The 27054-nt window shown below is 39.6% G+C and overlaps 1 protein-coding gene across 1 annotated transcript in view; it reads right to left on the reverse strand.

Annotated features, from left to right (window-relative positions):
• Positions 1 to 1927: 1927 nt before the first annotated feature.
• Ap1s3 (adaptor related protein complex 1 subunit sigma 3) overlaps positions 1928 to 27054 on the reverse strand; it is a 53381-nt gene continuing 28254 nt past the window's right edge. The window contains exons 2-5 of the mRNA XM_046439799.2: positions 17891 to 18069; positions 16409 to 16517; positions 8662 to 8799; positions 1928 to 4190 (exon numbers count right to left, since the gene is read on the reverse strand). Coding sequence (XP_046295755.1) covers positions 4155 to 4190; positions 8662 to 8799; positions 16409 to 16517; positions 17891 to 18069 — 462 coding nt within the window. The 3' untranslated portion in view covers positions 1928 to 4154. The remainder of the gene's footprint in view (positions 4191 to 8661; positions 8800 to 16408; positions 16518 to 17890; positions 18070 to 27054) is intronic.

The following is a 27054-nucleotide window of genomic DNA, read 5'->3' on the forward strand; positions in this document are numbered from 1 at the left end:
GATGTGGCTTAGTGGTAAGACATCCTGGGTTTCATCTCCAGTGAGATATAGATAGATAGATAGATATAGATATAATTTTTTTAAAGGCAGAGTAAAGGGCTGCAAAAGCAACCACAGAAGCAGGGTATAAATCCAGTATGGGGATCAAATGCAAATGTTCCAGGGTTACGCTAGAGTGATGGGTAGGTAGGTAGAGGAATAGGAGCAGACTCTGCAACTCCATGCAGAAAAGCAGGCCCAATGCTGCCAGCTCTTACAAGTTTCAGAAGAAACTAGATCTAATTTTTATAAGATCACATAAATTTTTACACAGTGAGAAAGTAAAATTGTATGCAAGATTAGGGTGGCCTGTGGGACCCACGTTCTATTTATGAAAACTTATGTGACATATGAATGACAACATCATACTTCCGCTTCTCAGTTTGGGTGTGTCTTCTTAGTAGCCAACTCTGTTTATTATCCACTTGCTTTATGCATTAGGTGGGGGTGGGCTCAAGACTGTGGCCAACACCCAGGAGTTCAGTGGCTTCACACAACACAAGTCCGTTTCTACCACACACACATCATGCCGCCACGTGGCTGGCCTAGATGGCTGCCTTTCCTGACAGCTTCGTTTTAGGTTTCCTCCATCTCATGGCTCTGCCTTTCTGGATCCTGGAGTCTTTTCCTTGAGCTGTGAACAGGGAAAGTCAGAGAATGGCGGGCCACATTCATGAGCCAGACCTGCAATGGGGCTCATATTACTTTGACCCACATTCCACGGGTCATAATTCTGTCATTTATAAACTCAACTTCAAAAGAGGCTGGGAAATAAAGCATAGGTCTATGCCCAGGGGGAAACAGGAAGTGACTTGGTAAATAACCCTCCAGTCTCTGCTTATTTTTCAGTGTTATTTTCATCCAGTGCTTGCTGTTTCTTCCTCAGCCCATAACCAAACGTGAAGCTCTTTTCTCATGGTTAGATACAACCAAGGGTGACATGATAAGCTTCAGCTAAATGTTGGAAGTAGTCACAGAGCTCAGTAGTTTTTCCAGACTATTATTCAACACTAGCAGAATATGTATTCTTTATCTGATTTCTCCTCCCTCTAAAAGGTGACAGAAATCCCACCTGCACAAGTCAGCAACACAAACTTGGTCATTCACCTTTTGCCTGTATTCCAGAAGCAACTCTTTTCTTTACCCCTATAATGTAATCAATCATCCCAAGTGTTCCCAACACACTTCACCTGCATCATTTAAAAGGGCAAAAAACATGCCTCGAATATCATTAGCTTGTACTTTATACCAAGAAAACAGACTCATCAAACACTTTCATGGGTAATATCTTTGAACAGTCAAAGTTTTATTAAACAAATGTTTAGCACTGGGACCTGATCAAAGAATAAATGTTAAAGTCCTGATTTCCTTTCCTCTTCTGTACAATGAGAAGTTTGAACTAGCTTACCTCACGATCCCACCTGACTCTGATGTTCCACCCATTCTAAAGAGCAAGCCCATGAGTCTTATCAGGGGCAGCCAGGACCAGCATGCAGATCCCCAGGTCCTAGTGATCCCCACTGTGATGCTCTAGCTGAATACAAGTAGGATGCTTAGCATTATGGCTCAAAGCATCCCTGCAAGTACACTAAGTTCCACTTGTTTCCCTTGAGAAACAGCAGAAAAGCATATAGAGAGAGATTAAGAAAAGTTAGGCTCTAAATTTAAACAATGACTGCACCATTAAATGTAGGTTAAAAAAAATCAGATTATCGAAATGTACAGGAATAGTGACCAAGAAGTCAGTAGGAACAAGTTGCTGTCCCTACTTGGGAAGTTTCTTCTTCATGAAAAGTAGCAAGAAAATGATAGGGACTTGGGCCAGAAATTAGGGGTGGCAATTTCAAGCATTAAAAATCTGGTTAAAAAATATATTCATAACAACACATTCAAGTTTCTCATTGAAATTTTTTTAAATATTTTATTTGGAAGCATTATACAAGCTGAATATTTATTGCCATTCCTTGCACTTGGTACCCTTGTGATAATTATACAATACAAAGAAAATGTAATGACTATTTTCACCAAAACCCATAAAAGATGCCCCCCAAATTCCTCAGTGTGCCACAAACTTACCCCAGTGTGCCACAAAGACATAATCATTTTCTGTATGTGACAGGAAGTCTGAGAATATCTATGCATAGCTAGACAGTCTCTAATATGGAATTATCCAGAACATATTTAGTACATTTAATGAGGTTCAAAAAATACCTTCATCCAAAAATAATGGAAAGGAACCAGAAAAACTGTGATATATTTACATGAAAGTACAAAATCTTTTATAAAATTGTCTTGAAAAACAGAGTTTCACCATATTTACCAAAAAAAAAAAAAAAAAGTTAAAGAACTAAAGAAACAGTAGACACGGTGATAAAAAATGATAAAACTTCAGTCTGATGCCATAATTGCAATCATATTATTAATTTGAGGAAATAGTTAAAAGCCCAGTGATTATTCCATATACTCATCTGAATATTTCCTTTAAATAATGGTTATATTGGGGAATTGGTCAATTAGCCCTCCGTTCTTGTACTCCCATCTTGCCTTTTCCCGAAGCCCTCTACTGAGGTGACCCACAGAGGAGGTCTTTCCATCATGTTCTATGAGGGGGTACCATATGGAATCTGCTGGCTTGCCTTAAGAAAAGCACTAGGAGGCACTGACAGCTCCACTATGAGCGATACCAGCCCTCAGGCTCCCATTGAAAATGTACAGGTAAGATTTCAGAGAAAGGCACCAAGACAGAACAGTGCCAGCTATTTCCCCATTATGTGTCGGATCACATTTTTGTGTTTTGTTTTGTTTCGTTGGTACCGAGGACTGAACCCAGGGGCACTTAACCACTGAGCCACATCCCCAGCCCTTTTTTTATGTTTTATTTAGAGATAGGGTCTCGATACATTACTTAGGGCTTCTCTAAATTGCGGAGGCTGGCTTTGAACTCACAATCCTCCTGCCTCAACTTAATGAGACACTGGGATTACAGGCATGTGCCACCAGGCCCAGCTCAGATCATATTTAGTACCTGGTCATGTAGAATTTTCATTCCAGGAAGCATTAAGGTGACATATTTACAGTAATGTCAAGCAGAAAATTTGCGGAAGGGAGAAGGAAAATCATCCACCATTTAGACTGCAATGATAGCTAATAAATGCCCTTAGTAAGCCTAATAAGCAATGACTTAAAATATATTAAATTTACATTAAAAATATTTGAAATAAAACCTCTCAAGCAACTAAGAGTGCTTTTAACATAAGAGATTTTTAAAATAGTAGTAGCAATAATAATTATTGCATTGTTATTAATCCCTAATAAACTATTTTTATAATAAAGAATGTCACAGACACTAGATCTCTGGATCTCTAAAAATCTTAATAAATATATAGAGTTTGTAGAAAACATAACCTTACTGGAATGTCCCTTATATTCAATTAAAAGGTAAAATTAAAACCTCAGCCTAGGTAGCAGCTCCTAAAGCCTCAAGAACACTTGTTAAGTTCTATACTTTCTTTGGTTATCGTCTCTAATTCCAATCCTCAAAAAATAAATGAATTCAGAACATTAAAATAAGATACATTGTATCTGGTCTGAAATTACAGTATTATTAAGTATTTGAAAAATATCCAGCATTAGGTATGAACTCAACTATTAACATAAGTTTGAATTAATATATACTTTTAAAAATTAAATATTTAGGAAAGGCATTAATAATATATACTTTACTTTCAGAATCACAGGTTATCAACAATACAGTTTTCAACCTGTCAGTAGGAGGTCAAATGCAATGCAAATATATTGCAATCATTTTTTTCAAAATTAGCTTTAAAATATCACATGGAATTAAAACATTGCAAACAACTATTCATCCGTTGGGTTATTCAACAGTCGTTTCAAGAAACCAGGCACACAAAAAGTACTCATATATAGTATAATACAGATGTGTAGCAATTATAAATATATCATGTTAAATGACTTCAATTTGTGCTAGTTAACAAAGAATCCCTTTAAGTTATTTTTGGCATGGTGCCAGAGGCTTTGTCAAGACTGACTGTAAGGCATTGCTTGTTTGTAAATTTACAATTCATAGCACTCGGAGTCTTCAAGTAGATGTACAGTTAAAATGTAGGTTTGTTCATGTATTCTTCCATTGTCTGAAAGAGAACAATGAATTAGAACAATTTTCCCTTTAAGCCGCATTCTGTAGCAAACAGTGAAATCTTTTTCATTCTTTTGGATATTTTTTGCCATTACTGAAAAAAGTTTTCAAAAGCATTTGTGGACATAAATCTTTGCATTCTGATAGAGAAAGGTGGTTTGAAGTTTAAGTATCATTTGTACACATGACCATATGGCTGGAAAAGCTAAGCTTGATCATCCAATGAGTGTCTGCTAAGAGAAAAGCAGAAACCACACCTGTCAAGAAGCACTGTTGACTCAAGGTGAATGTGTCTGCTAAAGGATCATGAGGACCGCATCCAGGAATGTGTCTAGGGAGGCCTGAAGGGCACTTGCAGAGCACATGTCCTGCTCCCTACACTGTGCAGAACATCCTTGGTACACTTACTGCCAAGACATAAATGATACACCATGATTCTGCAGAACGGTGGCCATGGGTTTTGAAAGGCTTTCCTCCCAAGTATACAAATCATGTTTTTTCATCCTACTCATCAGTTACCAAGTTTGCAAATAAGACACAGCTCCATATTTCTTTTCTTTTTTTTTTTTAAAAAAAAAGCGTTTAAAGAGATTCACAATCATAGGTACAGTAATGCTGCAAGTACTATACTGTACAAGATGGGTTGACTTTCCATCGCCCTCCCTCCTACCACAAACACATATGTTTGAGAAACACCATAGCCCCAGGTTGAATCAATAAGAGAGCTCAGAAGGGCAGCAAGTCTTTCCTGGGCAATGCCCTGCCTCTTCTGTGCTGAGTCGCCATCAGTTCTATTAGCAACCCCTGCCTCACTTGTTCTTAAGTTCAGACCTCAGTGTCTGTGACTCATTCAAACCTGCCAGGAGAGACACTGACAGCTTGAACCAAATAGACCAAGGTCATGGCCAACCAAGATCGCCAGGGGGAGACCGTAGTTAGAAGTCAGCTTTTCTAACTGCTTCTATCTGCCTTCTAGAATTCAGTGCTCTTCTGCTGAAAATACTGCTACTAAATCACCCACACTTTCTTCAAAAGCTCTTAGGCCTCCTAAAAAGCATTGGCCAACAGAGGCCCACATCCTTAAGGCTTCTGTCCTGTATCTCCTCCTAAAGATGTCACCCATGTCTTTTAACTTAGCTGGGGTACCATGCCAGCTAACAGACCATGTCAGTTTTATGAAACATGGAATTCATACCTTTTGAACGGAACACAAAATTACAAATATAAAATTAAGTATAAAGTTTACTTGAAATGATGAGAGGTTACTAAAATTAAAAAGATGGCAAATATAAAAAAATCCAGAATAGCATGCTATTCTCATTAATTAATGGCCAATGCTCTTCCAACATATCTTAGGTTGACTGTAGGGCTATATAAAATACCTTCCTTTTGCAAATTTGACGAAAATGCATGACAATATGAGTACATAGTTCCTTTCTGCAGTCTTGAAGAAGCCTGAGTCAGTCAAAGGCCCTGGAGTAGACACCTCACTGGCTTCGGGGCTCACTGGCCTCTAGCTATCAGCACTGCTCACACTACCAGATGACACAGGCTGCTGACTGCTGCGCTGACTGCCTTGCCTGAACCCAACTGTCACTCGATCTACATGAACCAGTAACCTCAGAGGTGGTATTTTCTTGAGTTTGTCACTTGAAAGGTTTGGAGCAGACTTTTAAAACAGACACATCCCTAAAGAGGTGTGCCCTTACCTTTGCAAGAAGAGGGCTGGAGTGTGTACCTTGGGACACCTTCTGGCTCTATCTAGCACTGTGGTGTGCATCTTGTGCATTCTGCACGGTACATGCTATGCCTACTGCACTCTGGTTTGGCTTAGCTGTTAATGTACTAAGAATGGTGACAGTGTAGGGGCACACTGAGCAGGTTGCGCCTACATCCACACATGCACATGAGGCATCCTGTTGCTTGAGCTTTCATGTACCATTTGACTTTCCCTTCTTTATGTTATCTTTTTGTGTATGACATCTGCTGATGACTGCCCCTACTGGTAACCCTAGGAATTGCAATCCCTGTGGGTAGTTATCTCTTAGTTCGAATTTCCTTTGTTTCTAACAACTTTATGTCATCATATCCACCTTGTTACTCCCTCCCAAATAAGTCATCCTCAACCAATTAAATTTCGACTTTCCTTATTGTCAACATCTAGCCCCGGTACACTAGGAATAAGCCTGGAGCATCTAGAGTTTTGAGACTCTGAAACCATGAGGTCTTATTAAATGAGTAAAGACAGCTTTTATTTATTTATTTTTATCCTAAGAAACTTTTATTAAGTAGATTGGGGAAAAGGCTCCGGACCTACTTGGAGAAGCTACTGTGTTCTTAAAGTAAAATCAATGTCATGAAGACCTTTCCTAGCCTACAGTAAGGACAAATATTGTCCAAAGGACAGGAAATCAAGAAAGCACTTTTTCTTTTTTGCCTTTATGCAATTATTTTCTCCTACTCATTCTAAACTTTCTGAATCAGGCAAGATAGATAAAGTTAATTTTCAACAAGCTCACCAAAATGCCCATGAACTTCACTGAAGGGAGTACCAGAGCCCAAAAAGACACTAGTGACACTTTCTCTATTGGTGGATACTATTTATTCAATCAGAGCTATTTAAGGGCAGCATGACATTGCTACTTGCTGGGGAACATAGGGTTAAATGCAGGTCCCTGAGACCCACCCATCAAGTTTGTCCACTTAACGTGGTGAAAGAATTTACTGGTAAAATACCTGCTTTTCATATTTAGATGAAACTAGAAACACCACATTCACCACAACCTCTTTAACACTCTCTTTCCTACAGAAGGGGAAATTTCAAAATAATCCAGGTATGTCTTGGCCCCAATTCAGGAAGCTTTAATTACTGAAGCACCAAAGACCCTGTGAGGAGTCTTTTCCTCCTGTATAGGAATTCCACATTGGGAACCCTGAGGACAGCATTTTAAATAACCTCTCCCTCTCACCCTCTCTACTCTTCCTCCAGCATATTTTACAAAATGTTATTCCATGGGATTTCCAAACCACAGATTTCTCTAGTACCTTGTAAAAATCCCCTTCCAGTGGCATTTTGGAGAGAGCTAAGTAAACCTCAGAGAATTGAAATGCATTTTTAAGGTGAGAACACCTCTAGTAATAAATGCATGGCCTCACATGGAGGCACACGGAGCTGCTTATGGGTGCTCACTCAAATAGGTGTCCTTTTTCAGGCCCACTCCCCTAGAGACTGATGCCCTCCATGAGCAGGAGCAAGAAATCAGCTCAAAGGAGTACCAAACATGCTGGGAAATCATTCCTAATGTTGTTAACTTAATCAGCCTCTTATTTCCAAAGAGCAGGAAGAATGGCTTTAATGCCAATTTTAAGAAGGTACTTAAGGATGCTCTGGATCCTCTTGACCTGCTGTTATGAAAACAAAGATGCAGAGACCCCACTGACGCTCTGGGAGAAGGACCTAGCCTTGGCCAAGCTGGGATGGAACTCAACCCACCAAGCACATGCCTGAGCTGGGGCTGATCAAATCATCTGGTTTTGGAGAGCAGAAGTCAGTGGATCTAACTGCTCTTTATCACAGTGTCCATGGGAGGACTGAAGGAGGTAGCATAGGCTAAGTTCCCCATTAGATATAATGCAAATCTGGGCTGCTACTAAAAGAAAAATCCCACAATATAAGAATCACAGAGAGTCAGGAGCAGTACCAAATGGATTCTTCAGAGCCCATTTATATCTCAGCAAGCATCCACAGTGCTTCCAATTTATTTATGCAAACAGGAGCACACGTTTGGCCTTCCCAGGAGGTGTAAGAAATTTTAATTAAAATGATAAATGCCATGTTCAATAACAAAGCCCTAATATTCCTGGCAAATGAAATAACTATGTACTGCTATTCTCCTTTCTCAGGCAGCACAGATATTTCAATGAAAGTCTTTTTATACATCTCATAACATTATTTTTTCAAAGAATAACACCAAGAATTTGATATCTTTTTGATAGTGAGATATCCTAACACTAAAATGTTCATCCAAACAGGACCCATCTGCTTGGGTTCAAACTCTATTGCCCATTTATTAACTGTGTAAACCTGAGCAGGTCATTAATCTTCTGATGCCTCTATTTACTCATCTGTAAAATGGAGTAACAATAGTAGCTACTTCTTAGAGTTACTGAAAGAAATAAGCTAATACATGTGAATTGCTTAGAAACTATACTCAGCACAAAGTACCAACAGAATGGTGGTTAATATAATATTTTTTTGAACATGGGGTCATGTTTGACCACACTCCCATTTTATTTTTTGAGATGGGGTGTCATTAAATTGCCCAGGCTGGCCTTGAACTTGCAATTCTCTTGTCTTAGTCTCCTGAGTAGCTGGGATTACAGGGCTACCCTGTAATCTTATTAACAGTATCGTCACCACCATCATCGTCATCATCTTTTCCTACGCAATGGAAAATTGTACTGACCTCTTGTAACATATCAGAGTCTTCAATAGCTTTGACAGCAGTTTTCTTGGATGTTTCCTGAATTTCTCCACCTATTATAAATTCATCAAGGATAAAATATGCCTTTTCAAAATTAAAGATAATATCCAGCTCACAGACCTGGTAGGACAAAAACAAATGTTTTGATAAAGAGGCAGCAGCAGCAGTGGAGACCCTCCCCAGCATCCCCAGCTTTCCCACGGCTGCACCCATGCACACACCAAAGACGGAAGGGTCAGATGGTATTTTAAGCACAGAAAAATAGAACTAAGGAATCCCAGGCCCTTTATAAAAGTAAAACCACATTCTATTAAAGCAGACCTTCTCCTTAGAAAATAATATTTTATGCTGCAACAAGAAATTTGAGACTCAGTGGAAGAAGGAGGCTACTCAGCTCCTCCACCCACCTGCAGCAAATACTTGAACCCTGGCTGTGTTTCAGGCACAAGGGCAGAATTTCATTTCTCCTACCCTTTGGTCTGAAAATCTTGGCTTTAGGACTCTCTCCTAGCTTTAAAAGCTCACTCTGCAAATTAGCTCAAAAATGCTAATTTTTTCTCAAAATTAGCCCACAAAACAATGTTTTTTTTAAAAATTTAGAGTGTATCAACCTTTCCCAGAAGCCCCATCCCCAGGGTTTCTGGGTCAGGGCCAGAGTGCCCCTCTAACAGATTCCTAGAGAATGCTTCTGGCCAGCCGGACTTCACATTAAGAACCACTGTCACAGACTAATGCAGAGTCTGCTAGATCTCAGTGTGTAAGTATAGAAAGTGTCAAGGCTACTGTCATAATCCAAATAGGGCTCATTTCCCAGGCGCCCACCAGACAGCAGCTCAAGCACTATCCTTGTGGGTCTTCCGCCTTATTCCAAAGACTTTGACACCTGACCTTCTCTTTGTACCCACAGTACACCCATCCACCTGGAGCTGCCCTCTTTTGTTGGCTCATTCAAAGTCTCCAGTCCTCCACCACACTGTCCTCTCTCAGGAGCATCTGATATATTTCACCAATCTGCCTCCTAAACCTCCTCTCCCTTGCTCCCCTGACCTTGGCACGCTCATTAATGCCTGTCCACCTCTATCTCTGATGATTCTTTCTCAGGCTCCTCAGATGATTTGTCTCCTCCTCCCCAATTAAGAAATATTTATGAGTACTTGGGACCTATCAATCATCAGAACAGATGACATGTCTGCCACACACTGCCTAGATTTTGGCCATCTATCTTCTCCTTAAATATTCTGTTCCTCAACACAGCCTCTTCTCTTTGCAATATTCACATTCGCCCAAACGATCTCATGGGCTCTCAGAGCTCTGTCCAGCACCCAGGAGGCTCAACACACTCTGATGTCCAACCTGATCTCCATCTGGGGCATCAGGGTAGACATTTCTACCTGGATATTCCTCCATCCAGATCGCCATGCCACACATCGATCTGAACTCTTCCTAATTGCTCAATCTAACCCCTTCTAGAGTTCAGTTCATTTTACCCTCCCCTCGTTCCTTTCCATCCCTTGGGCTTGCCCTCCCCTTTTAGTAACCAATTCCTATTGACTCTACCATCTAAATAATCCCTATCCTTCCCTCTCTCCTCCCACAATCCCCCCCCACACCCTGCTCCACTTCACAGCTGCTCAGACCTACAAAACCTCTCACTGGGCCCATTGCAATGACCTTCCAGGTGGTGTCTGTGCCTGCTCAGAACCATCCATCACTCACACTGCTAAAACACTGATCTTGTACCTCTCTGGCATGAGGTCATGTTCAGGACCAAGTTCAGCTCCTTACCAGCACACAGGGATCTGACTACCCAGCTCAGGCCCTGCTCTCTGCTCTCCTGTGCCGATGTTTCTCCTGAGCTACAGCCACACGCACCAAAAACTTGCCATGTTCTTTCATGCCTTCGCCCTGGCACATTCCAGCAATTCCTAGAATGTTCTACCAAATGCCCTTTCTTTTATCTTGCTGCTGGCAAAACCAAGCTCATATTTCAAAGCCAAACTGAAAAGTCTCAGATGCAATGATTTCCCCAAATCCTCTTCCCATTCAGATCCCACATGGCTTCCCCTCCGTTCTCACATCTGGGCACTGGTGTGTTCTAATCTACTGTCCATAAGGCAGAGACCCTGTTTCAGTCACCTTTATATCCCTAGAATCTGGCACACAGTGGAGCACAATAATTTTGGAATGCAATGAATCTGGGTTGGCTATCATACAGGCCTAGTTTTTAATCACACCAGGGATTAATGACTCCCCAGATAAACAATTCTCTGATTCCACCAAATGCTATAACTTTATGTAAAATGGGTGTCAATATTTTAGCAAATTGCTCCACATATTTAGAATTCAGGTCAATAAACTTACAACACAGAACTGGTTTATGTTGACAGATAGAATTGAATCTAGAAGCATATGAACAAATGGATAGAATGCCACTGTAATGGATGGCCAGCTCAGAAAAACTCATCTAACTCATCAGCAAAGGTTACAATCTCCTCATTCATTAGAAAACAACATTCATCAACAATAAGTAGATAGAGGGGAAAATAAATTATCTGTATTTAACCCTTCCTCCCTCAAGAATCTCTCTTTATGTGTGTATGTGTGTGCCCACATAAACAAATATGAATAATTCCACAATTAAAATCTGTCCACTAAAACATGACCCTATAACTTCCCAGACCAATAGGTTTCCCTCTTGAGACCCCCCATCAGGGAGAAAATGGCATGATAAAAGGGTATGTCCACAGTTTATGAACTCTTTGTTTTACTTCTCATTGTAAGAATTTGAATGAGAGTGGAATGAAGTTTTCCAAGTGAAAATCTGGACAGATCAGAAAATTGTGTGCACCATGCACCACTATAAACAAGGGGGGAATTACAGCACACACAAGGGAGGAGATCTGCAACATAAATGATGGTGGGGAAGGGGAAGGAGATAGTGTCCATGATACAGAAAGAATCCTTGCAAATATCTAAGATTAGTATTGCAATTGGAAAAAAAACTATTAAAAAGTAAAGACTGTTTAAGAAACAGTTCAGACAAAGCAAGAAAGGGAAAATGCCAGCACACATCTAATGCGGCCTGCAGCTCGCTAGCAATCAGAGAAATACAAATGTAAATTAAAACAACATTCACTGCTGCTGATGTATGGATATATAGGTTTTTGTACCCACTGTGAGTGGAATTTATGGATTTTATAGACTATTGTAGTATCTATCAATTGTAAACATTGTAAAACTTCCACAAAGAATTTCTCATATTATACTCAAACCAGTGTACCAAATACAATGAACAACAAAGATTATGGTAGTATCATTTTTAATAATAATTTGAAACAACTTAAATTCTATTCATAGGAAGTTGTTTAAATAAAATATGTATACACCCACAGTGGCATGGGAATTCTGTATAGGTGTTGGGAAGAAGGAGATTTACCGGGATTGATATGGAAAGAGCTTCAAGATAGACTTGTAAGGAACAACAACAACAAAAAAATGTTGCAGAGTCCTATGCATAATGCAATCCCATTTATCTAAGAATAAAAATTATGTATGTCTTGAAGGATATGAAAAATGTGTATTACTTTGTAATTTTCAGCAATATAACTAAACAAAAAGAAATCACAGTAGATTAGACATCCACACACAGGAAAGAGGGTATGAGAGGTAAGCAGTTACCAGAGGTCAGGAGAGGCAGAAGTCGGGAGTTATAGGAGCGATAGCAGAGGAGCCTTAGGGTTCAAGGTGGATGTACATCAGGAATCCAAGATAGACAGGAGCCTCATCAGGACAAACCAGCAATCAGAGTCTAGCAAGTGGACCCAACAGATACTAATGCAAGTTCTCTAGGAATTTGTGACACCCCACTCTGAGAGCAGCACCTATCCCCAGGCCTGTAGGGTCTTCCAGTAGCCATGGGGCAACAAATTTACTGCACCTAGTTTCAAGGGATAAGAATAAGGTAAGGTGGTATGCAGATCCAGTTACATAAAAACATACATACTTTGATATACAGTTACTACCTCTAGATCATTAAGAGAAATGAATAAACAAGTTCATTGTCATTATCGAGAATTCTGATAATGAGCAAATATTTCATATACAGCAACTTCAAAATGTTATTCTCTGGTTAATCTTTGAGACTAACTACAACTGAGAATAACATCCCTGGAGAACCTTATGCAAAATTCAAGTTTCTTCAGTTATTGCTTCATTACTCAAATACTTCTAAATTCCTCAAGATTCTGCCTCAATGCTTACAAGACTCCACTCTACCTAATTATGTGAACACCTGTGGCTTCCTGCACCATGTTAATATATACATGAACCTCTTTACTCATTTTTTCCTTATGTTAGCTATAGCATCAAGAATAAAGTTGACAATAGCAGAATCTTGACTTCCTTCTTGTGTTTTACTATAATACGGCTTGTGGGTCTTTTCTTTTGGCAGAAGCCCTGCTGCAGTGAAGTTATTTCTGACATTTCACCAACTAAATTCTTTTGAGTAGAGTCTAAAAGCACCTGCCCTTAACTGAATTTTGTTCCAACGTCAATACAAAAAAATTCAAACTGCAGGCAGGAAATGCTTCAGACAATAAGAAACTACATAAATACTATAAAGCTATGTATAAAATAAAAAGTTATAATACAACATACGACTATACGGCAATTTAGAGTTTATAAAGTTTTGCTCTTTACTTTCTCTTTGACCCTCATAGCGAGCAGCTCCATGAGGCTAGCAAAGCAAATACTTCTATTAACCTTTCTGAATGCCATTTTTCTCATCTGTAAAATGGAGATAGATGATGGGTCTTAAATCATGGGTGAGTTAGTACAAGCTGACAACAGGACTCGGCAGGATGCATAGTGGTCCCTACATGAAGTTCAAAAACTTGCTGGGATGGCCAAATCTGGGTACTCTGAGTGCATCAGTAAAACTTCATACCACAATCTATAATGGAAAGTTTGGTAGGTATCTAAATCCTCAAATAGACGCTTATCTACTGTGAGACTCTAAGGCATTTCTTCTTAGCCTCTATAAATTGGGGTTAATGCTACTTACTGAAGATCGAAAGATTAACTAGTTAATCCTTGTAAATCTCCTTGGAATTGAAAAGTGCTAAAAAATACATAACTTAAATTAGTAACCAGAGATTTTGATTTCTCTGTCTTTGGAAGATAATATTCGCCTGAGTTATAAGAGATGCTGAGGACAATGTTTTGCCTTGGATAATAAAAGGGCATGGTTAAAGGGAACACAAAAGGAAAAGACAAATATATTATTTCTGAGATGATGTCAATGAAAATCGGCACTTTGCTCATCACTGTTAATTAATAAGAATTGAACACCTACTGGGCACAGAGCCATGAAGGGCTCTTAGCTGCTCTTAGCTTAATCAAAGATTCATTGAATTTTTTAGTGAATTACATTTTGGCTCATGACAAAGATCGAGCTTCTAAAGGATACCAGAATAGGCTGGAAAATTAATGTTAGAGAGCTGGGAATTCACTCTGACTTTCCTTCTACTTTGACTGGACAAAACATTGGTGAAGGTCATTCAAATTCTCTTGAGATGTGACATGCTCTGAAATACTTGGTTGAATTTCGGTTAGATACACCGAGATCAAAACTCAGCCTCAGTTCACATTATCACACTTGGTTTAATCTAAGAAAACAGAACAGGTCAAATCAGAGTTCAGAAACAAGGGAGAGAAGACAGGTGATGGGAAATTTTGGACTTCAGAAAACTCTTCCAGACCCTTGCAAAGGGCCATGTCTGTAGTTTATTTCAAAGGAAAATAGCAAAATGCTAGAATTCATAGAAATAAAAGAAAGTGTTAAATTAAATTAATTCACATTTGAAACGTTACTTTACATCTGCAAATCACTCTTTAAAAAATGAAAACTTGGTGAAGCAGGAGAAGGAAAAAGAAACAATGGCATAGCTGTCTTATTACTTCTATATTGTCCCACAATTAAAATCCTTGAAGCAGCATTTTAGGACTAAAACATCATTTACAAGGGAGGAAAAGGTGGGGGAAGGGAGGGAGAGAAAATTCTTTCCAAACCTCTCCCAGGACTCATTCTTAAGAAAACTATTGCAACAAATCTGATAAAGCCCTGATCAACTCTGCAAAAACTGCTTTTTCCATTACAGGGAACACAGAAGACTCTTCTGGGAACAAACTCTCCTAACTTCTCTTGATTAAAAAAAAAAAAAAAAAGTCTTTAGTGAGCAAGAGGATAGGGCAGAGAATATTACAAGAGAAAGACATTTTCCAAATCCAATGATATGTTTCTTGAAATGGTGAACTAGATTAAATGATTGGCTAAAATCTGGCTCAGAGCTGGTTACAATGGATGGAAGAAAACAACCAGGTCTCAGATCAGTACTTCAGTGACTTGCAACTTGGTGGTGAGGCAGCTCTTGTGTTAGGGGTGCTCTGACCTGTGCCATGTCCTGAAGGACTGGCGATGGCAGGTATGCGCAGCAAGAACATCACAAGGTTAGAGGAACGGTCAGGGACTGAGTTCTGAAAACTGAAATGCCAACCTAGGAGGTTTGAATTTTATTCATGACAGATAATGAAGAATGACTGCAAAGGGATGCCATGCCTAAGAAAGATGGCCAAGAAAGAAACAGAACAACCCAGAAACAGAAAGGACCCAATGGGAAGTTTAGAAAGCAAAGCAAAACTGAAATCCCAAGTAAACCTCTGCTAGTGAGAGCGGAAGGGAAGAGATGGACGGTAGTCTAATTTGAATAGACAGAGGTAGATTCTACAAAAAAAAACAAAAAAACAAAAGAATCCTGTCCTTTGGCACTGGAGAATTCTGGAACATAATAAATTCCAACCTCAAGATAGAACAGGTTGGTTCTAAACTGTGAGATGTCCAGTGAAGCCCATCACCAGTGATGCAAAGAAGAGTCAGCTGGTGAAGGATTTCAGGAGAGAGAGTCAGTAGATACACCAGGAGAGTAGGAAGGGAAGCAGGGCATTTAGAAGGCAAGATACAAAGGACAAGAGCCAGCAGAAATCATTGTCATGGCAAAATAAAGAGGAGGGAACTTAAAGAACACATTGCAATGAGGAAGGATCCAGGGCTGCAGAGAGGGGAGGGAAGGTGGGGACTCAAGAAATGTCACTGATGTTGACCAGCAGGGAGAGTGGAGGCTAATGTTGTATGCTAATGTTGAATGAATGGGCTGAAGGTTCAGGCAGATCGGGTATGATATGAAATAAGGATAATATTGGTATAGTATGTTACTTGGCAGCAAATGCAAAAGGATTCTGGAACAGCAACGTGAACAGAAAGGATTTGGGCTTTTTTCTGTTTGGTGTTTTATTTTTCCTTACATATTAACAACATTAAAGAATATTTGTAGCATGGGATAAAAAGCCAGAAAAGGGATTAAAAAGTCAAAAGGAAGAGAGATATCAAAGCCAGTAAGGAATGAGGAAGAGAGCATCAAGGACCCTCCATGACTAAGTTCTGGTTCAGTGAAACAAGGTATAGACACCCCCCCCCCAAAGGTTTGTCTTTCATTTACTAAGAATAATAGGTAGGGAGAAAAGCTGTGTTCCGATCCAAGGTGGACTCGTACTATCCTGGGAACAAACGTGATTCATATTTTAGACTTGGGAGAGAGAAGGAGTGTAATAAGCGAGAGAACCGAAGCAGGAGCTGAGATGGAGACGGAGTCTAACAGAGCAGAGCAACACTTACATTCCCAAAGTATCTGTCCAGCAGCTCCACATAACGGTGAACGATCTCTAGTGTCAAAAGCTCATTGTCTTCATTTTCTACTGCACAGCAAAAATACAAACTAGCATACCTTGAAAAAAATAAAGAAAGCAAAACAGGATGAGACGTTAAACAACCAAAAGATGGTTTTTCCCAATGAATACACAGTCCCCTCCACTTCTCCAGAGAGTCTCCCCTTCCAAGAATGAAATTATTATTCATCACATCCAATATGTTCCCTAAATAGGAAACAGAATATATACAAACATTGTTGTGATTACATCACTTCTGTTAATTACATGAAAGGCTCTCAACACAATTTTACCTTGAAGAGCTATTATCAGGGGGACAGAATTCTTTGGTCCCTGGTGTTTGCTCACCCTGATTACCAGGGACCAAAGAATTCTGTCCCCCTGATAATAGCTCTTCAAGGTAATTCTCTCCAGCTTATAAACTGAGCTTTGTAAAATCCAAAGCCCTGACCCATGCTCTCAGGGGCCCTTGCTTCACGCCCTGGTACTTCATAAGGCACTCCAGTCTTTCCGTAGGCATCCCTCAATTTGTCAGCTCTGAGCGTGGACCCGGCAGAAGGATCAGCACTTGATGCTAATTTACTCCATTAAATATCAGTCTGCAGAGGTCACCTCCATTTTTCCTTCTAGGTTTCATAAGCACCCTCTGCAAGGACGCTTCTAATGTTTGCTTTCCTCCTGGAAACCACGGTGTGATGCTGGATGCAGGTTCAGTCAGGTTGGCCATGTTCTGGTCCTACTTAGGCATCAGCTTCTGGTCTTCATGGGCAAAATCACTACCTCCCAGGGCTCAGTTTTCTCATTTATAAGGATTCATTTCTAGGATAGTCTTACTGTTTCAAACAGATGCAGTAAAAAGAATATATAGGCTTTAAAGACAGAAAAATCCGGATTTGAGTTCTGGCTCTACCAATTACCAGTCAGTTACTGTGACTGGAAATTAATTCCTTGAACTGTGTCTTCCGTTTACCCAAGAATAAATATGAATAATATGTATATAAAAAGCTGCTCCAGTAAACACAGTCCCCATCTCTCTAGCACATGAACCTGAATTTTCTCCATAGCATGTTACTCACTGAAAATATCTTATCTAAACCAAGGAGTACACTCTGTGACAGCAGGAGAGTTCCTTGTCTGTATCTGTGGCCATAAGTCAGAATGCCAGGAATATGACAGGGGCTCATCCAATATTTCCTGAATTCATCTATGCACAATCAACATACGGGTCTAGTCTTTAGAATCCATCCTAGCCCATGGAAGTCATTTTAATAATAAGAGTTCTTGGCTAGATGGCTTAATGGTACAAGTATCTGAGCCTCAGCCTTCAAAGACTTCAGGAAATGACGTCACTGGTGTTGTAATCTAATATGTTCATGATTAGAACCAACCAAAGCAACAGTGAGAAATCCAGTTCTTATAAAATTACTCACACCTTTTATAAACAAGTTTTAGCTCCTTCCAGTCAATAAAACTGCTTGTCCTGTGACCACGAGAGAGAATAATCTGAACAATTTCCCGAGTGACCTTTTTCCTTTCTTTGTCGGGGAGGGTGGTGTACCATTTCTGCAGCCGCAATTTCCCTTGTCGACTGAAGAGCAATATGAAATGTATCTAGAACAAATAAAAGACAGGGAAAACCAGAACTTGGTCAACCGAGTCATTCTGCAGAGACACAGAAATTCAGTGGGGTTCACATGGGAGTATAAATTAAAACAGATGAGAAACACTATCATGAAAATTATCTCATTTGACAAATGTCATGCAACCCATCAGAGAAAAAAAGTGATGTGTACATCACAAACATAGCTTACTTCTATTATAGGGGATGGATTCTGTTTTAAACTTCAATTCCTTTTTAAGATTTCTAGAATCATTTAATGACAAATATATCAAGGGAGTAGTAGTAGTAGTCCTTGAAGAAAATAAGAAGGGCAGGGAGAATGTTAAAATCAATGGAAGGATTTACTTTAAAAGTTACATCCTAGTTACAGATCACAATTATAGAAACACAATGATGATGTAGAAATAAAGGAGAGAAGGAGAGAAAATAAGGATGAGGTAGGGGAAAGAGAAACCGAGAAGGGGACCATATTTAGGTCTTAAATCTGAGCTCTGCACTCTACTTTGTGGGCTCCTTGGCTGAGAGCTTTGGATCAGCCATCTCAAGTTGCAACTCTCCTTGGCATCTCGGTAGATTTTTTAACAATTTAGATAGCATGATGGCTATACTAGGAAGCAGCCTGATTTTATTTTCAAATGTTTCAAAATGTGTATTTACAATGAAAGTTTAATTTAAATAAATTCTAAAAGCTTTCAATGAGGGGAAGACATTGTAACATCTAGAAATTTACTTTTTGTACTTGGATGGATGGTAGATTTTATTTTCAGAAATTGTCAGATGGCTGATGCTTACCTTAGGAGAGATTAAATTTCCTCAACCCATAGTATTAGAAGGTCAGGCTTAAAAATCATTATTTTGGTTTTAAAAAAATAAAATGCATTGTTTTGGTTAAATGTGTCATAGAGGGGAAAATATATGCTGGAAACCAAAAATAATTACATTTCAAAATTTTTTAACAAATATTCAACTCTTCTTTTACTGAAGGGTTTGGCTCTAAATGTTATTATAACTTAGGCCTAACATCTCCCAAGGTGGGATAGCTGGGGCCCAGACTAAAACAATTCTTCTTTCAAAGCTTCCCAAAACCCCAACCTACAGAATGTGAGGACTTAATAGCTGATTTTCTGTCTTAGAAATAAAATATCTATGATAGCAAGATCCTGAGGACTAAGACATCCATTGGTGATGAGAAACCAAATTAAAAAGCCCTCCTTATTCCACGGCTTTAAGAAAAACCATCTTCAGACTGAAATTTTAAATACCTGCTTTGCACAGAGCACTTTCTTAAATACCCATTTCACCATCAGCACAGGTATAAATAACTCAGTAATGGAACACAGTAGATATTTCCTAGGAATCATATTGAGAAGGTATTTTTGGTTCGCAGAGATATCATGAACGTGACTGCCATTTTATAAGTATAAAATTGAATGACTGTGAGATCAGAAACCTCAAGTTCTTGAGGTTATAAAAATGTGCACCAAGTTCAAAAGAAGCAACAGATCAACTCAAGTTTATCCATGAATTGCATTGCCTAAGACATGGTTGGAAGATCTAGTCCTCAAGTTCTGTTCTAGTGAAGAACCAGGCTTGTGCTGTGGAACCAGGTACCTCTCCAAACTCAAAAACACAGCTTAAGCAAACAGGAAGAATGAATTGTAGTGATTCGCCTCCAGCAATTAATTTTATCCTATTTATCAGTTTAGTCCTTCAGGGCACACTTGACTAACTTGTTTCAAGAGGTTAACTAAATACTGTTTTTGATTAGCATTAGCTTGAGAGTAGGGAAAAAAAAAAAGCAAACGGGAGGGTTTTTTCCAGTATTTGCGGAGATAGTCAACTTCAAGTTGATGTCAAAAACAAACTTCACCAGTTTCAGAAAACAACACCCCAATGTCCCTTTTTAGCAATATTTCTGGGAAGAACAGAATAATAGGCTGGTAATACTCTCCCATAAAATCAACGCCCCACAAAGACCTCCCATCCTCACCTCAAAAGGGGATACTTCTGCCAGTCACCATTTTGAGGGGTCTAGTTCACAGATGATCCCACAGATCCAAAGATATCAGAAGAATCAAGACTTCCTTGCCCCCAGAGTATCCACTAGAGCAGTTCCTCACCTCAAAGGGCAGAACCTCAAATTCTCAGTAAGATCCAGGAGTTGAACTATTCTGGGTGTTTTCTTATTATATACTTTTTAATGCCTACAGTAGCCACTCAGTAAGAAGGGTGGCCTGATCAGGTTACAGCCCTCACAATCGAATTATGTCACCACTAAAGTTCCTGCATCAGCACAGGAGCTTTTGGGGACCCCCTCGGATCCAAACTGTAACAGGCATTATAGCAAAAATGCATTGTACTTGCAAACAAAGGATATGAAGGTAATATATTATTAATAGTTATTATATATTAATAGTTGCTACTATTAATATTAAAATTATTAATAATCATTATTTTAGAACAGTGGAATTATAAATGTTATTTTCTTCTTTGTACTTGACTGGATTTTCCAAAATTCATATGTATGATTCTATGACTAGAAAAAAATGCTTAATAAAAAGAATCTTAGTGATTTCAATAAAAATCAGTCAGCAAGGCCTAATACTAAGTAAATGTCAAAGTTCTTTCAACAAATAAAACTATACCTCAAAGAGATGGCATGCACTTCAGGGGAACCTGCAGGGTGGCAAAAGCAATAGGGTCTGTGTGGCTGCCAGGGATCAGACGGGGAGAGGAGCCTGGTGGGGCTGAGCAGAGGGCTGTCGCGCAGGGAAGATATCCATGTGGGTGTGTGGCGGTGGGTGTGTGGCTTTACGAGTGTTTCCAGTTGCTAGAATGTCCAAGACAAAAAGAGGACCTTAAAGGGCTTTAGGTGGACTTACTACTGAGTAGACTTTGAGTGATAATGATGAGTCAGTATAGGTTCATCAGAATCACAGATGTGCCCTCAGGTTCAGGGTGGAGACTGTGGGGGAGGCTACAGGTGTAGGGGGAGGGGTATATGGAACATCTGTCTGCCTTCTACTTAATTTTGCTATGAAAACACCTCCAAACATAAAAAATAAAAAGGACAAACTAACTAGACCAAATGTCTTCCCGCCACAGGACTAAGATGCCAGCCGTGCATAAGGATAGAGATGGCAGTTAAGGAGTACATAAAAATGAGCATCACTGCCTTGTTAGGACCCTCTAATCTTTATTTCTGATTTCAAAGCAATGTTATTTAATTCTGGCAACAAAATGAAGAGAGGGAGGGAGGGAGGGAGGAAGCATGAACGTGTGGTTTAGGGTCTCTTCATGCTACCTGGAGCACTGTTCTGCAACATCAGGCTGTGACCTCCTGTGTTGTAAAATAAACAGCAGATCCCAATCGCCTGTTTTGAGTGAAACAGAGCCTGACAGAAGACACGCCTCAGAGCAGTCACACCTGTTAAGGGTTAAGGATCATGACCAGAAACTTTTGTTCCCACGGCATATACTTGTACTTGGTAGAGGTACAAAACCCATTTCCTGCTATCATTCGTGGCTAAAAGAAGGAGGAAAAGAAAGAGGAGGAGTGAGGGAAAAGGACAAGGAGAGAGATGACAAGCATATGAACACAGCAACAAGGTCACTCACAACAAGGTGAAAAGTAAAAGAAATGTTTAATATAGAAAAGCAACTTTTTATTTAGTGTTAATATTTAAACTCAGAAGAATATTGGGTACCAGGAAGAAGAAAAAAAGTGTATATATGTGTGTATACATGTATATAAACACACACATATATATTTAAAAAGTGTACACACACACACACACACACACACACACTTTTTTCCAAGTACGGGAAACAATTATTTGGCTAGGACTCTGTATGTGCCAAACCATTACATTTTAAACAGTCAGAAAGCCAACCTTCAAGAAGGGCAGTAAAGATTAAATAGCTAAAGTCCTTATGAAAAATAGAAAGATATCACCTTTGAAGCAGAAATGGATTGAAACTTCTTTTCTGTCATGCTGACACACTAAATAATCAAGTAAAATGGAGAAAAATACCTCCCTCGGTTACAGGTGTCAGTTTGAAAGCCCTCATGGGGCAATCAGCACCCTCACCTCGTTGCAAGATTAACCCAAGATAATCTCAGGAGAAATAATCACATCAGCAGCTAAAATAATTGGATTTCAGAGAGATCTGTTGGCATAAATAATTTATTCATTTGACCACTCACTATTTGTGGTGTGCCTAGGAGGTGCACTACAAAACAGACACGTATAAGAGAATTGGTTTTCCACCTGGGAAGCTTATAGTTGTGATAAGAAATCAAAAGAAATTTCAAGGTAAACATATGGAATTAAGTACAGGCTTTTATCTCCTCTCCTACCCCAAATACCACTGATAGTGGCAATAGTGGAACTGAAAATAAATGTATCAAGCCCCTGAGACTAAGATGGCAGGGGAGGTGATGGCAGCCTTTGGATGCTGGAGAGGAGACAGAGTGTGATGGATGACTTAGTAAAGCAGGGGCAGCTATGACTGAACAAGGTGGTCTCCAGAGAGAAGCAGGTAGTTCTTACCAGCGAATGCCTGAGAGCAACACTTGGAGGCACATATCCTTAGAAAACGGGGCTGAGGAAAAGTCCTGGAAACAGGAGGCTGACCCAGAAATCTTCCTGTAAAAAACTGGTATTTGCTACTTGCAGAATTTTCAGGGATGAGAGCCAAGTGAGAACACACGTGCATGTACATATGCCTATACACACACACACACACACACAGCAATACATTCCCAACAGCTTTGTTAAAGGACACGGAAATTTAAGGAAGGTCATGCATTGGAAAACCTAGGCACAGCTTCACCACAGACATGTGAAAAGCGTGCTGCCCTATGATCTTGCATGTCAAGATATCACTAGGCAACAGGATTTTCTCAGCTCCATTAAAATCCTGTGGGACCACTGCCATATATTGCTGTCCATTCTTAACAAAAATCTCACTACGTGGCATGACTATGCACTTCAGAGGTGTATCAACACTCTGAGGACTGGCACAAACCATCTAGGTCCTTAAGTAATTGTAGACGCCTGCAACCCTCCTGGATCTTACACCAAATCCAGAGCTAGCAAAGCCCTGCATCTTCATTTAAGAAAACAAAGTGTTTCTGAGCCTCCACCTCCAGCTTTTTTTCTAAGATAAAATTTCTTCATTCAAGAAACTGATTCCTGTACATAATGGTGGGATTTGTTGATATGCAAACAACATAACATTATAAGTTGGGCAATATCATTACCTAATATTTCCCTTTCCCCTCCCCTAGGCAAGGTCCCTCTCCTCTCCTCTACTGGACTCCCTTCAGTTTTCATGAGATCTCTACCATCTCCGCACAACCTCTCTTTTCTTTTCCTTTTTCCTCTCTAGCTTCCACGAATAAGAGAAAACAAAGACACTTGACATTCTGAGCTTGACTTATTTCACTTAACATAATGTTCCCAAGTTCCATCTATTTTCCTCCAATTACATAATTTCATTTTTCTTTATGGCTGCATGAAATTTAATTGTATATACATACCACATTTTCCTCATCCATTTATCCCTTGATGGACACCTAGCCTTGTTCCATAGTTTGGCTATTGTGAATAGTGCTGATTTAAACATGGGTATGTACATATCTCTGTAGCATGATGACTTAAATTTGGGGGAGTGATGTAGCTAGGTCATATGGTGCTACCTCCAATATTTCTTAAGAAACAATTGGAGGATGTCCCCCAGAAAAGGAAGGAGTAAATGCAAGAGTGTCTATTCTCTTGGGCACCAGAAATCCAAAGTGAAAGTGTGGTGCAAGGGAAGGTGAGAATGATGTGATGTGGTGCTTGGCCAAGAAAGCAACCCCTGTAGAGGGAAGGGGAGGGTGGGGGAGGAAGCATCCAGAGCGAAGGCAAAAAAGGAAGAGGATGTTCTGTATAGTTGAAAAGTATTGATAGGCATCTGAAAGATCTGCCAGTGCATTGGAGAAAAAATAGTGACAGATAAACAGAAAACTAGGCAAGTGGAAAAAACGAGATTATCAATCTAGGAAAAAATAATACAAGAAATAAATCATGATCATGGTTCTTAAGACTATGTTGAAGAGAGAAAGTGTGGGGTGGTGTGTGTGTGTGTGTGTGTGTGTGTGTGTGTGTGTGTGTTGGGTGAGGGAGGGGTGAATGGAAGAGAAGGAATGCTTAGTTACCCTAACGGGAAGTCAGGAGATAGTGTAAACAACCAGCACAGCACATTACTTAGAAATATAGAGATAAACAGCAAAAGAAAAGGTTGTAATTATTTAAATTAGTTGCCTCTGAGAGAAAAGCCTAGAAACCAACAGGGGGTGCTATTTTCATCACAAATTATTTGACTGACTTTGGAAACTATGTGCATGAGCATGTACTTGGGTTACAAAATAAAAGGTAATTTTAAAAAGAATAAATTAGGGGGGTGGAATATCTATTGATAAACCTTATTCTGGATGTTGTCATCCCCTCTCCTTCCCCAGAGAAAATGCACAAGTTTAGAAGGCAAACACTTAAATACATTAATTGTTCTAAACTATTCGGTCTGCACTAACATTTGATTTTTTCTGATGTAGTTTTATTTTTCAACCTGTACCAGCTCATGGAATAAGGAGATTCCAGGTAGAGTAGTACATTTTAGTATATGTCTTGATTTTACTTCAAGGCAAATAACATTTGGCCTGAATTCTTGTATTCCTAATACAGTTTTTTTTTTTTTCCTGCATGGTTGAGGTATAAGTGATGAATAAAAATTGTATACATGTGGCATAAAATGTGATGTTTTGATATATGTATACTTTGTGAAATGATTACCACAAGCTAACTAACATCACCCTAGTTATCCTGTGTGTATGTGTGTGTGTATTGAGAACACTTCACATCTACTGTCTTAAGAAGAAAAGCATACACTACATTATTCCTAACTACAGGGCCATGCTGTCTATATTATTGGCAGAAACTATTTGTCCTCACTGAAACTTTGGACCCTTTGGCCAAAGCTCCCCATTGCACTTTCCCACCTAACACAATTTTTTAAAGAGAGGACTGTTAGAAGTTTTTGCTGATTCTGTGACTCTCCTTCACGTTTTAATAAGTGACTTTGTGTGCCCCTCATCCTTCGCCTTTGGATTAAAGAAGTCTCACCTCTTAAGCTTCTTTTCCTATCCTGGGTTTCTTAATTCCCTTATCATTTTGTGTTTCTTCCTGCATAACTTCATTCCTTGCTCATAACAGGGACTCAGATATTGGAGGAACTATTGAATTTTGAGAAATGTCAACTAGTCTTGGATAAATATTCAGGGTAAAAAAAATCACCTTGAGTTTTTGATAAGGGTTATAGAACACTACACTTTTCTTAAAATAGCTTTCCTTATAAAGCTTAGGATTTTATTGGGCATCATAAACTCACCACTGGGGTTACTATCTGTTATGGTCTGAATCTAAGTTATCCCCCAAAAGATTGAGACAAGCAGCAATGTTCAGAAGCGGGATGATTAAATTATAAGAGCTATAACCTAATCAGTGGAATAATCCATTTTGGTGGATTAATCCATTTGATGAATTCATAATTTGAAAGGATTATTACAGCGTGGGTGGTAACTGTAGGTAGATAGGACATGAGGAAGTGGGTCACCAGGGGAGGGTATCCTTGAGGACTATACCTTGTCCCTGGCTGCTCCCTCTTTCTCCTTTCTGCTTCCCATCTACCACAAGCTGAGCAGCTTCCCCCAGCCATGCCCTTGTGCCAAGATGTCATGCCTTATTTCAGGTCCAGAACAACAGTGTGTGCCAATGATGAGATGAGACTACTAAAATCATGAGCCCAAAATAAATTTTTCCTCCTCAAGGTGTTCTTGTCAACAGTTATTTTGGTCATAGTGATAAAAATCTGACTAACAGAGTAACCCTCTGAAACCCACTTGCCTTATGCTACAAATTAATATTTTAGTTCTTTCAGATTTGTTACATGTCAGTCCAACCAACATGGTGTTTCTGGTTGGGTCCAAGGTGTGCTACACTGTAGTTATCCCTAGGTCATCTAGGTATGGCTCAGGACATGCTGAGCATTTATTAATAGACAAAGCCACATCCTCGGCCAGGGGTAGGTGAGCAGTAGAGTAGTTGGGATGTTAGATGGGAAGATTTTGACAATCAGAGGATGAAATGACATTATACACACTAAGCTCTTGTGCAGAATTTGGCGTGAAGCACTCTAGTAAATCACTAGTCACTAGTGTATCATCCAGGAGTTGGCCCCTCCCACTCACTATCATTGAGGTCAACAAAAACCACTCTCCCTTCCCCCTTTGGAATCATACTGTTATCATCCCCTCCCTGTTTTCACTAACAGTTCCCATATCCTGATGGGAAGAGTCCATGACTGCATCTCACAGGTCTCCATGAAGGCCTTCTGAGATTCCCTGAGAGCAAACCACCCAACTTCTGGCTGACTGCTACCTTATTCAGTCACCTCGTCTCATTAATCACCTCTCCCAGAAACAGCCCAAGCTGGCAGATGAATCACTCACAGTGCTTTTCTTCCTTATGCCTGTTGAACAATGGCCTTCTGATCAGGTATTTAATCATCCTGTGCAAGGTGCTTACTTTCAGGTTCCCCATTTTTTAACTTATGTTTGTACATTTTTTTTTACTGTCTTTTCTATAATTAACAGCAGCTATTTTTTAAATTTTATTTTTAGTGTTTACCTTCCCTGCTGATTGTGGACTTGAACTGCATCACTCCTTCATGGTGAATTACTGCTCCGTCCCTCCAGTTCCCATGCACAGAAGCAGCCCAGAGGGAGGGGGACTTAGAAGACAGGTGAGGCACTGAATAATGGTCAGTCCCCCTCTCCTGGCCCCATGTCATCAGCTATGAAAGGAGAAGAGGTCACATGTTCAAATGCCTTTCGTGGGTTGGGCAGAGACGGGTAACATATTAAATGTGAG

This window comes from Marmota monax, unplaced genomic scaffold (assembly GCF_021218885.2).
Source record: "Marmota monax isolate L192 unplaced genomic scaffold, Marmota_monax_Labrador192_F-V1.1 WCK01_AAM20220418_F8-fsc00041, whole genome shotgun sequence".
NCBI lineage: Eukaryota > Metazoa > Chordata > Mammalia > Rodentia > Sciuridae > Marmota > Marmota monax.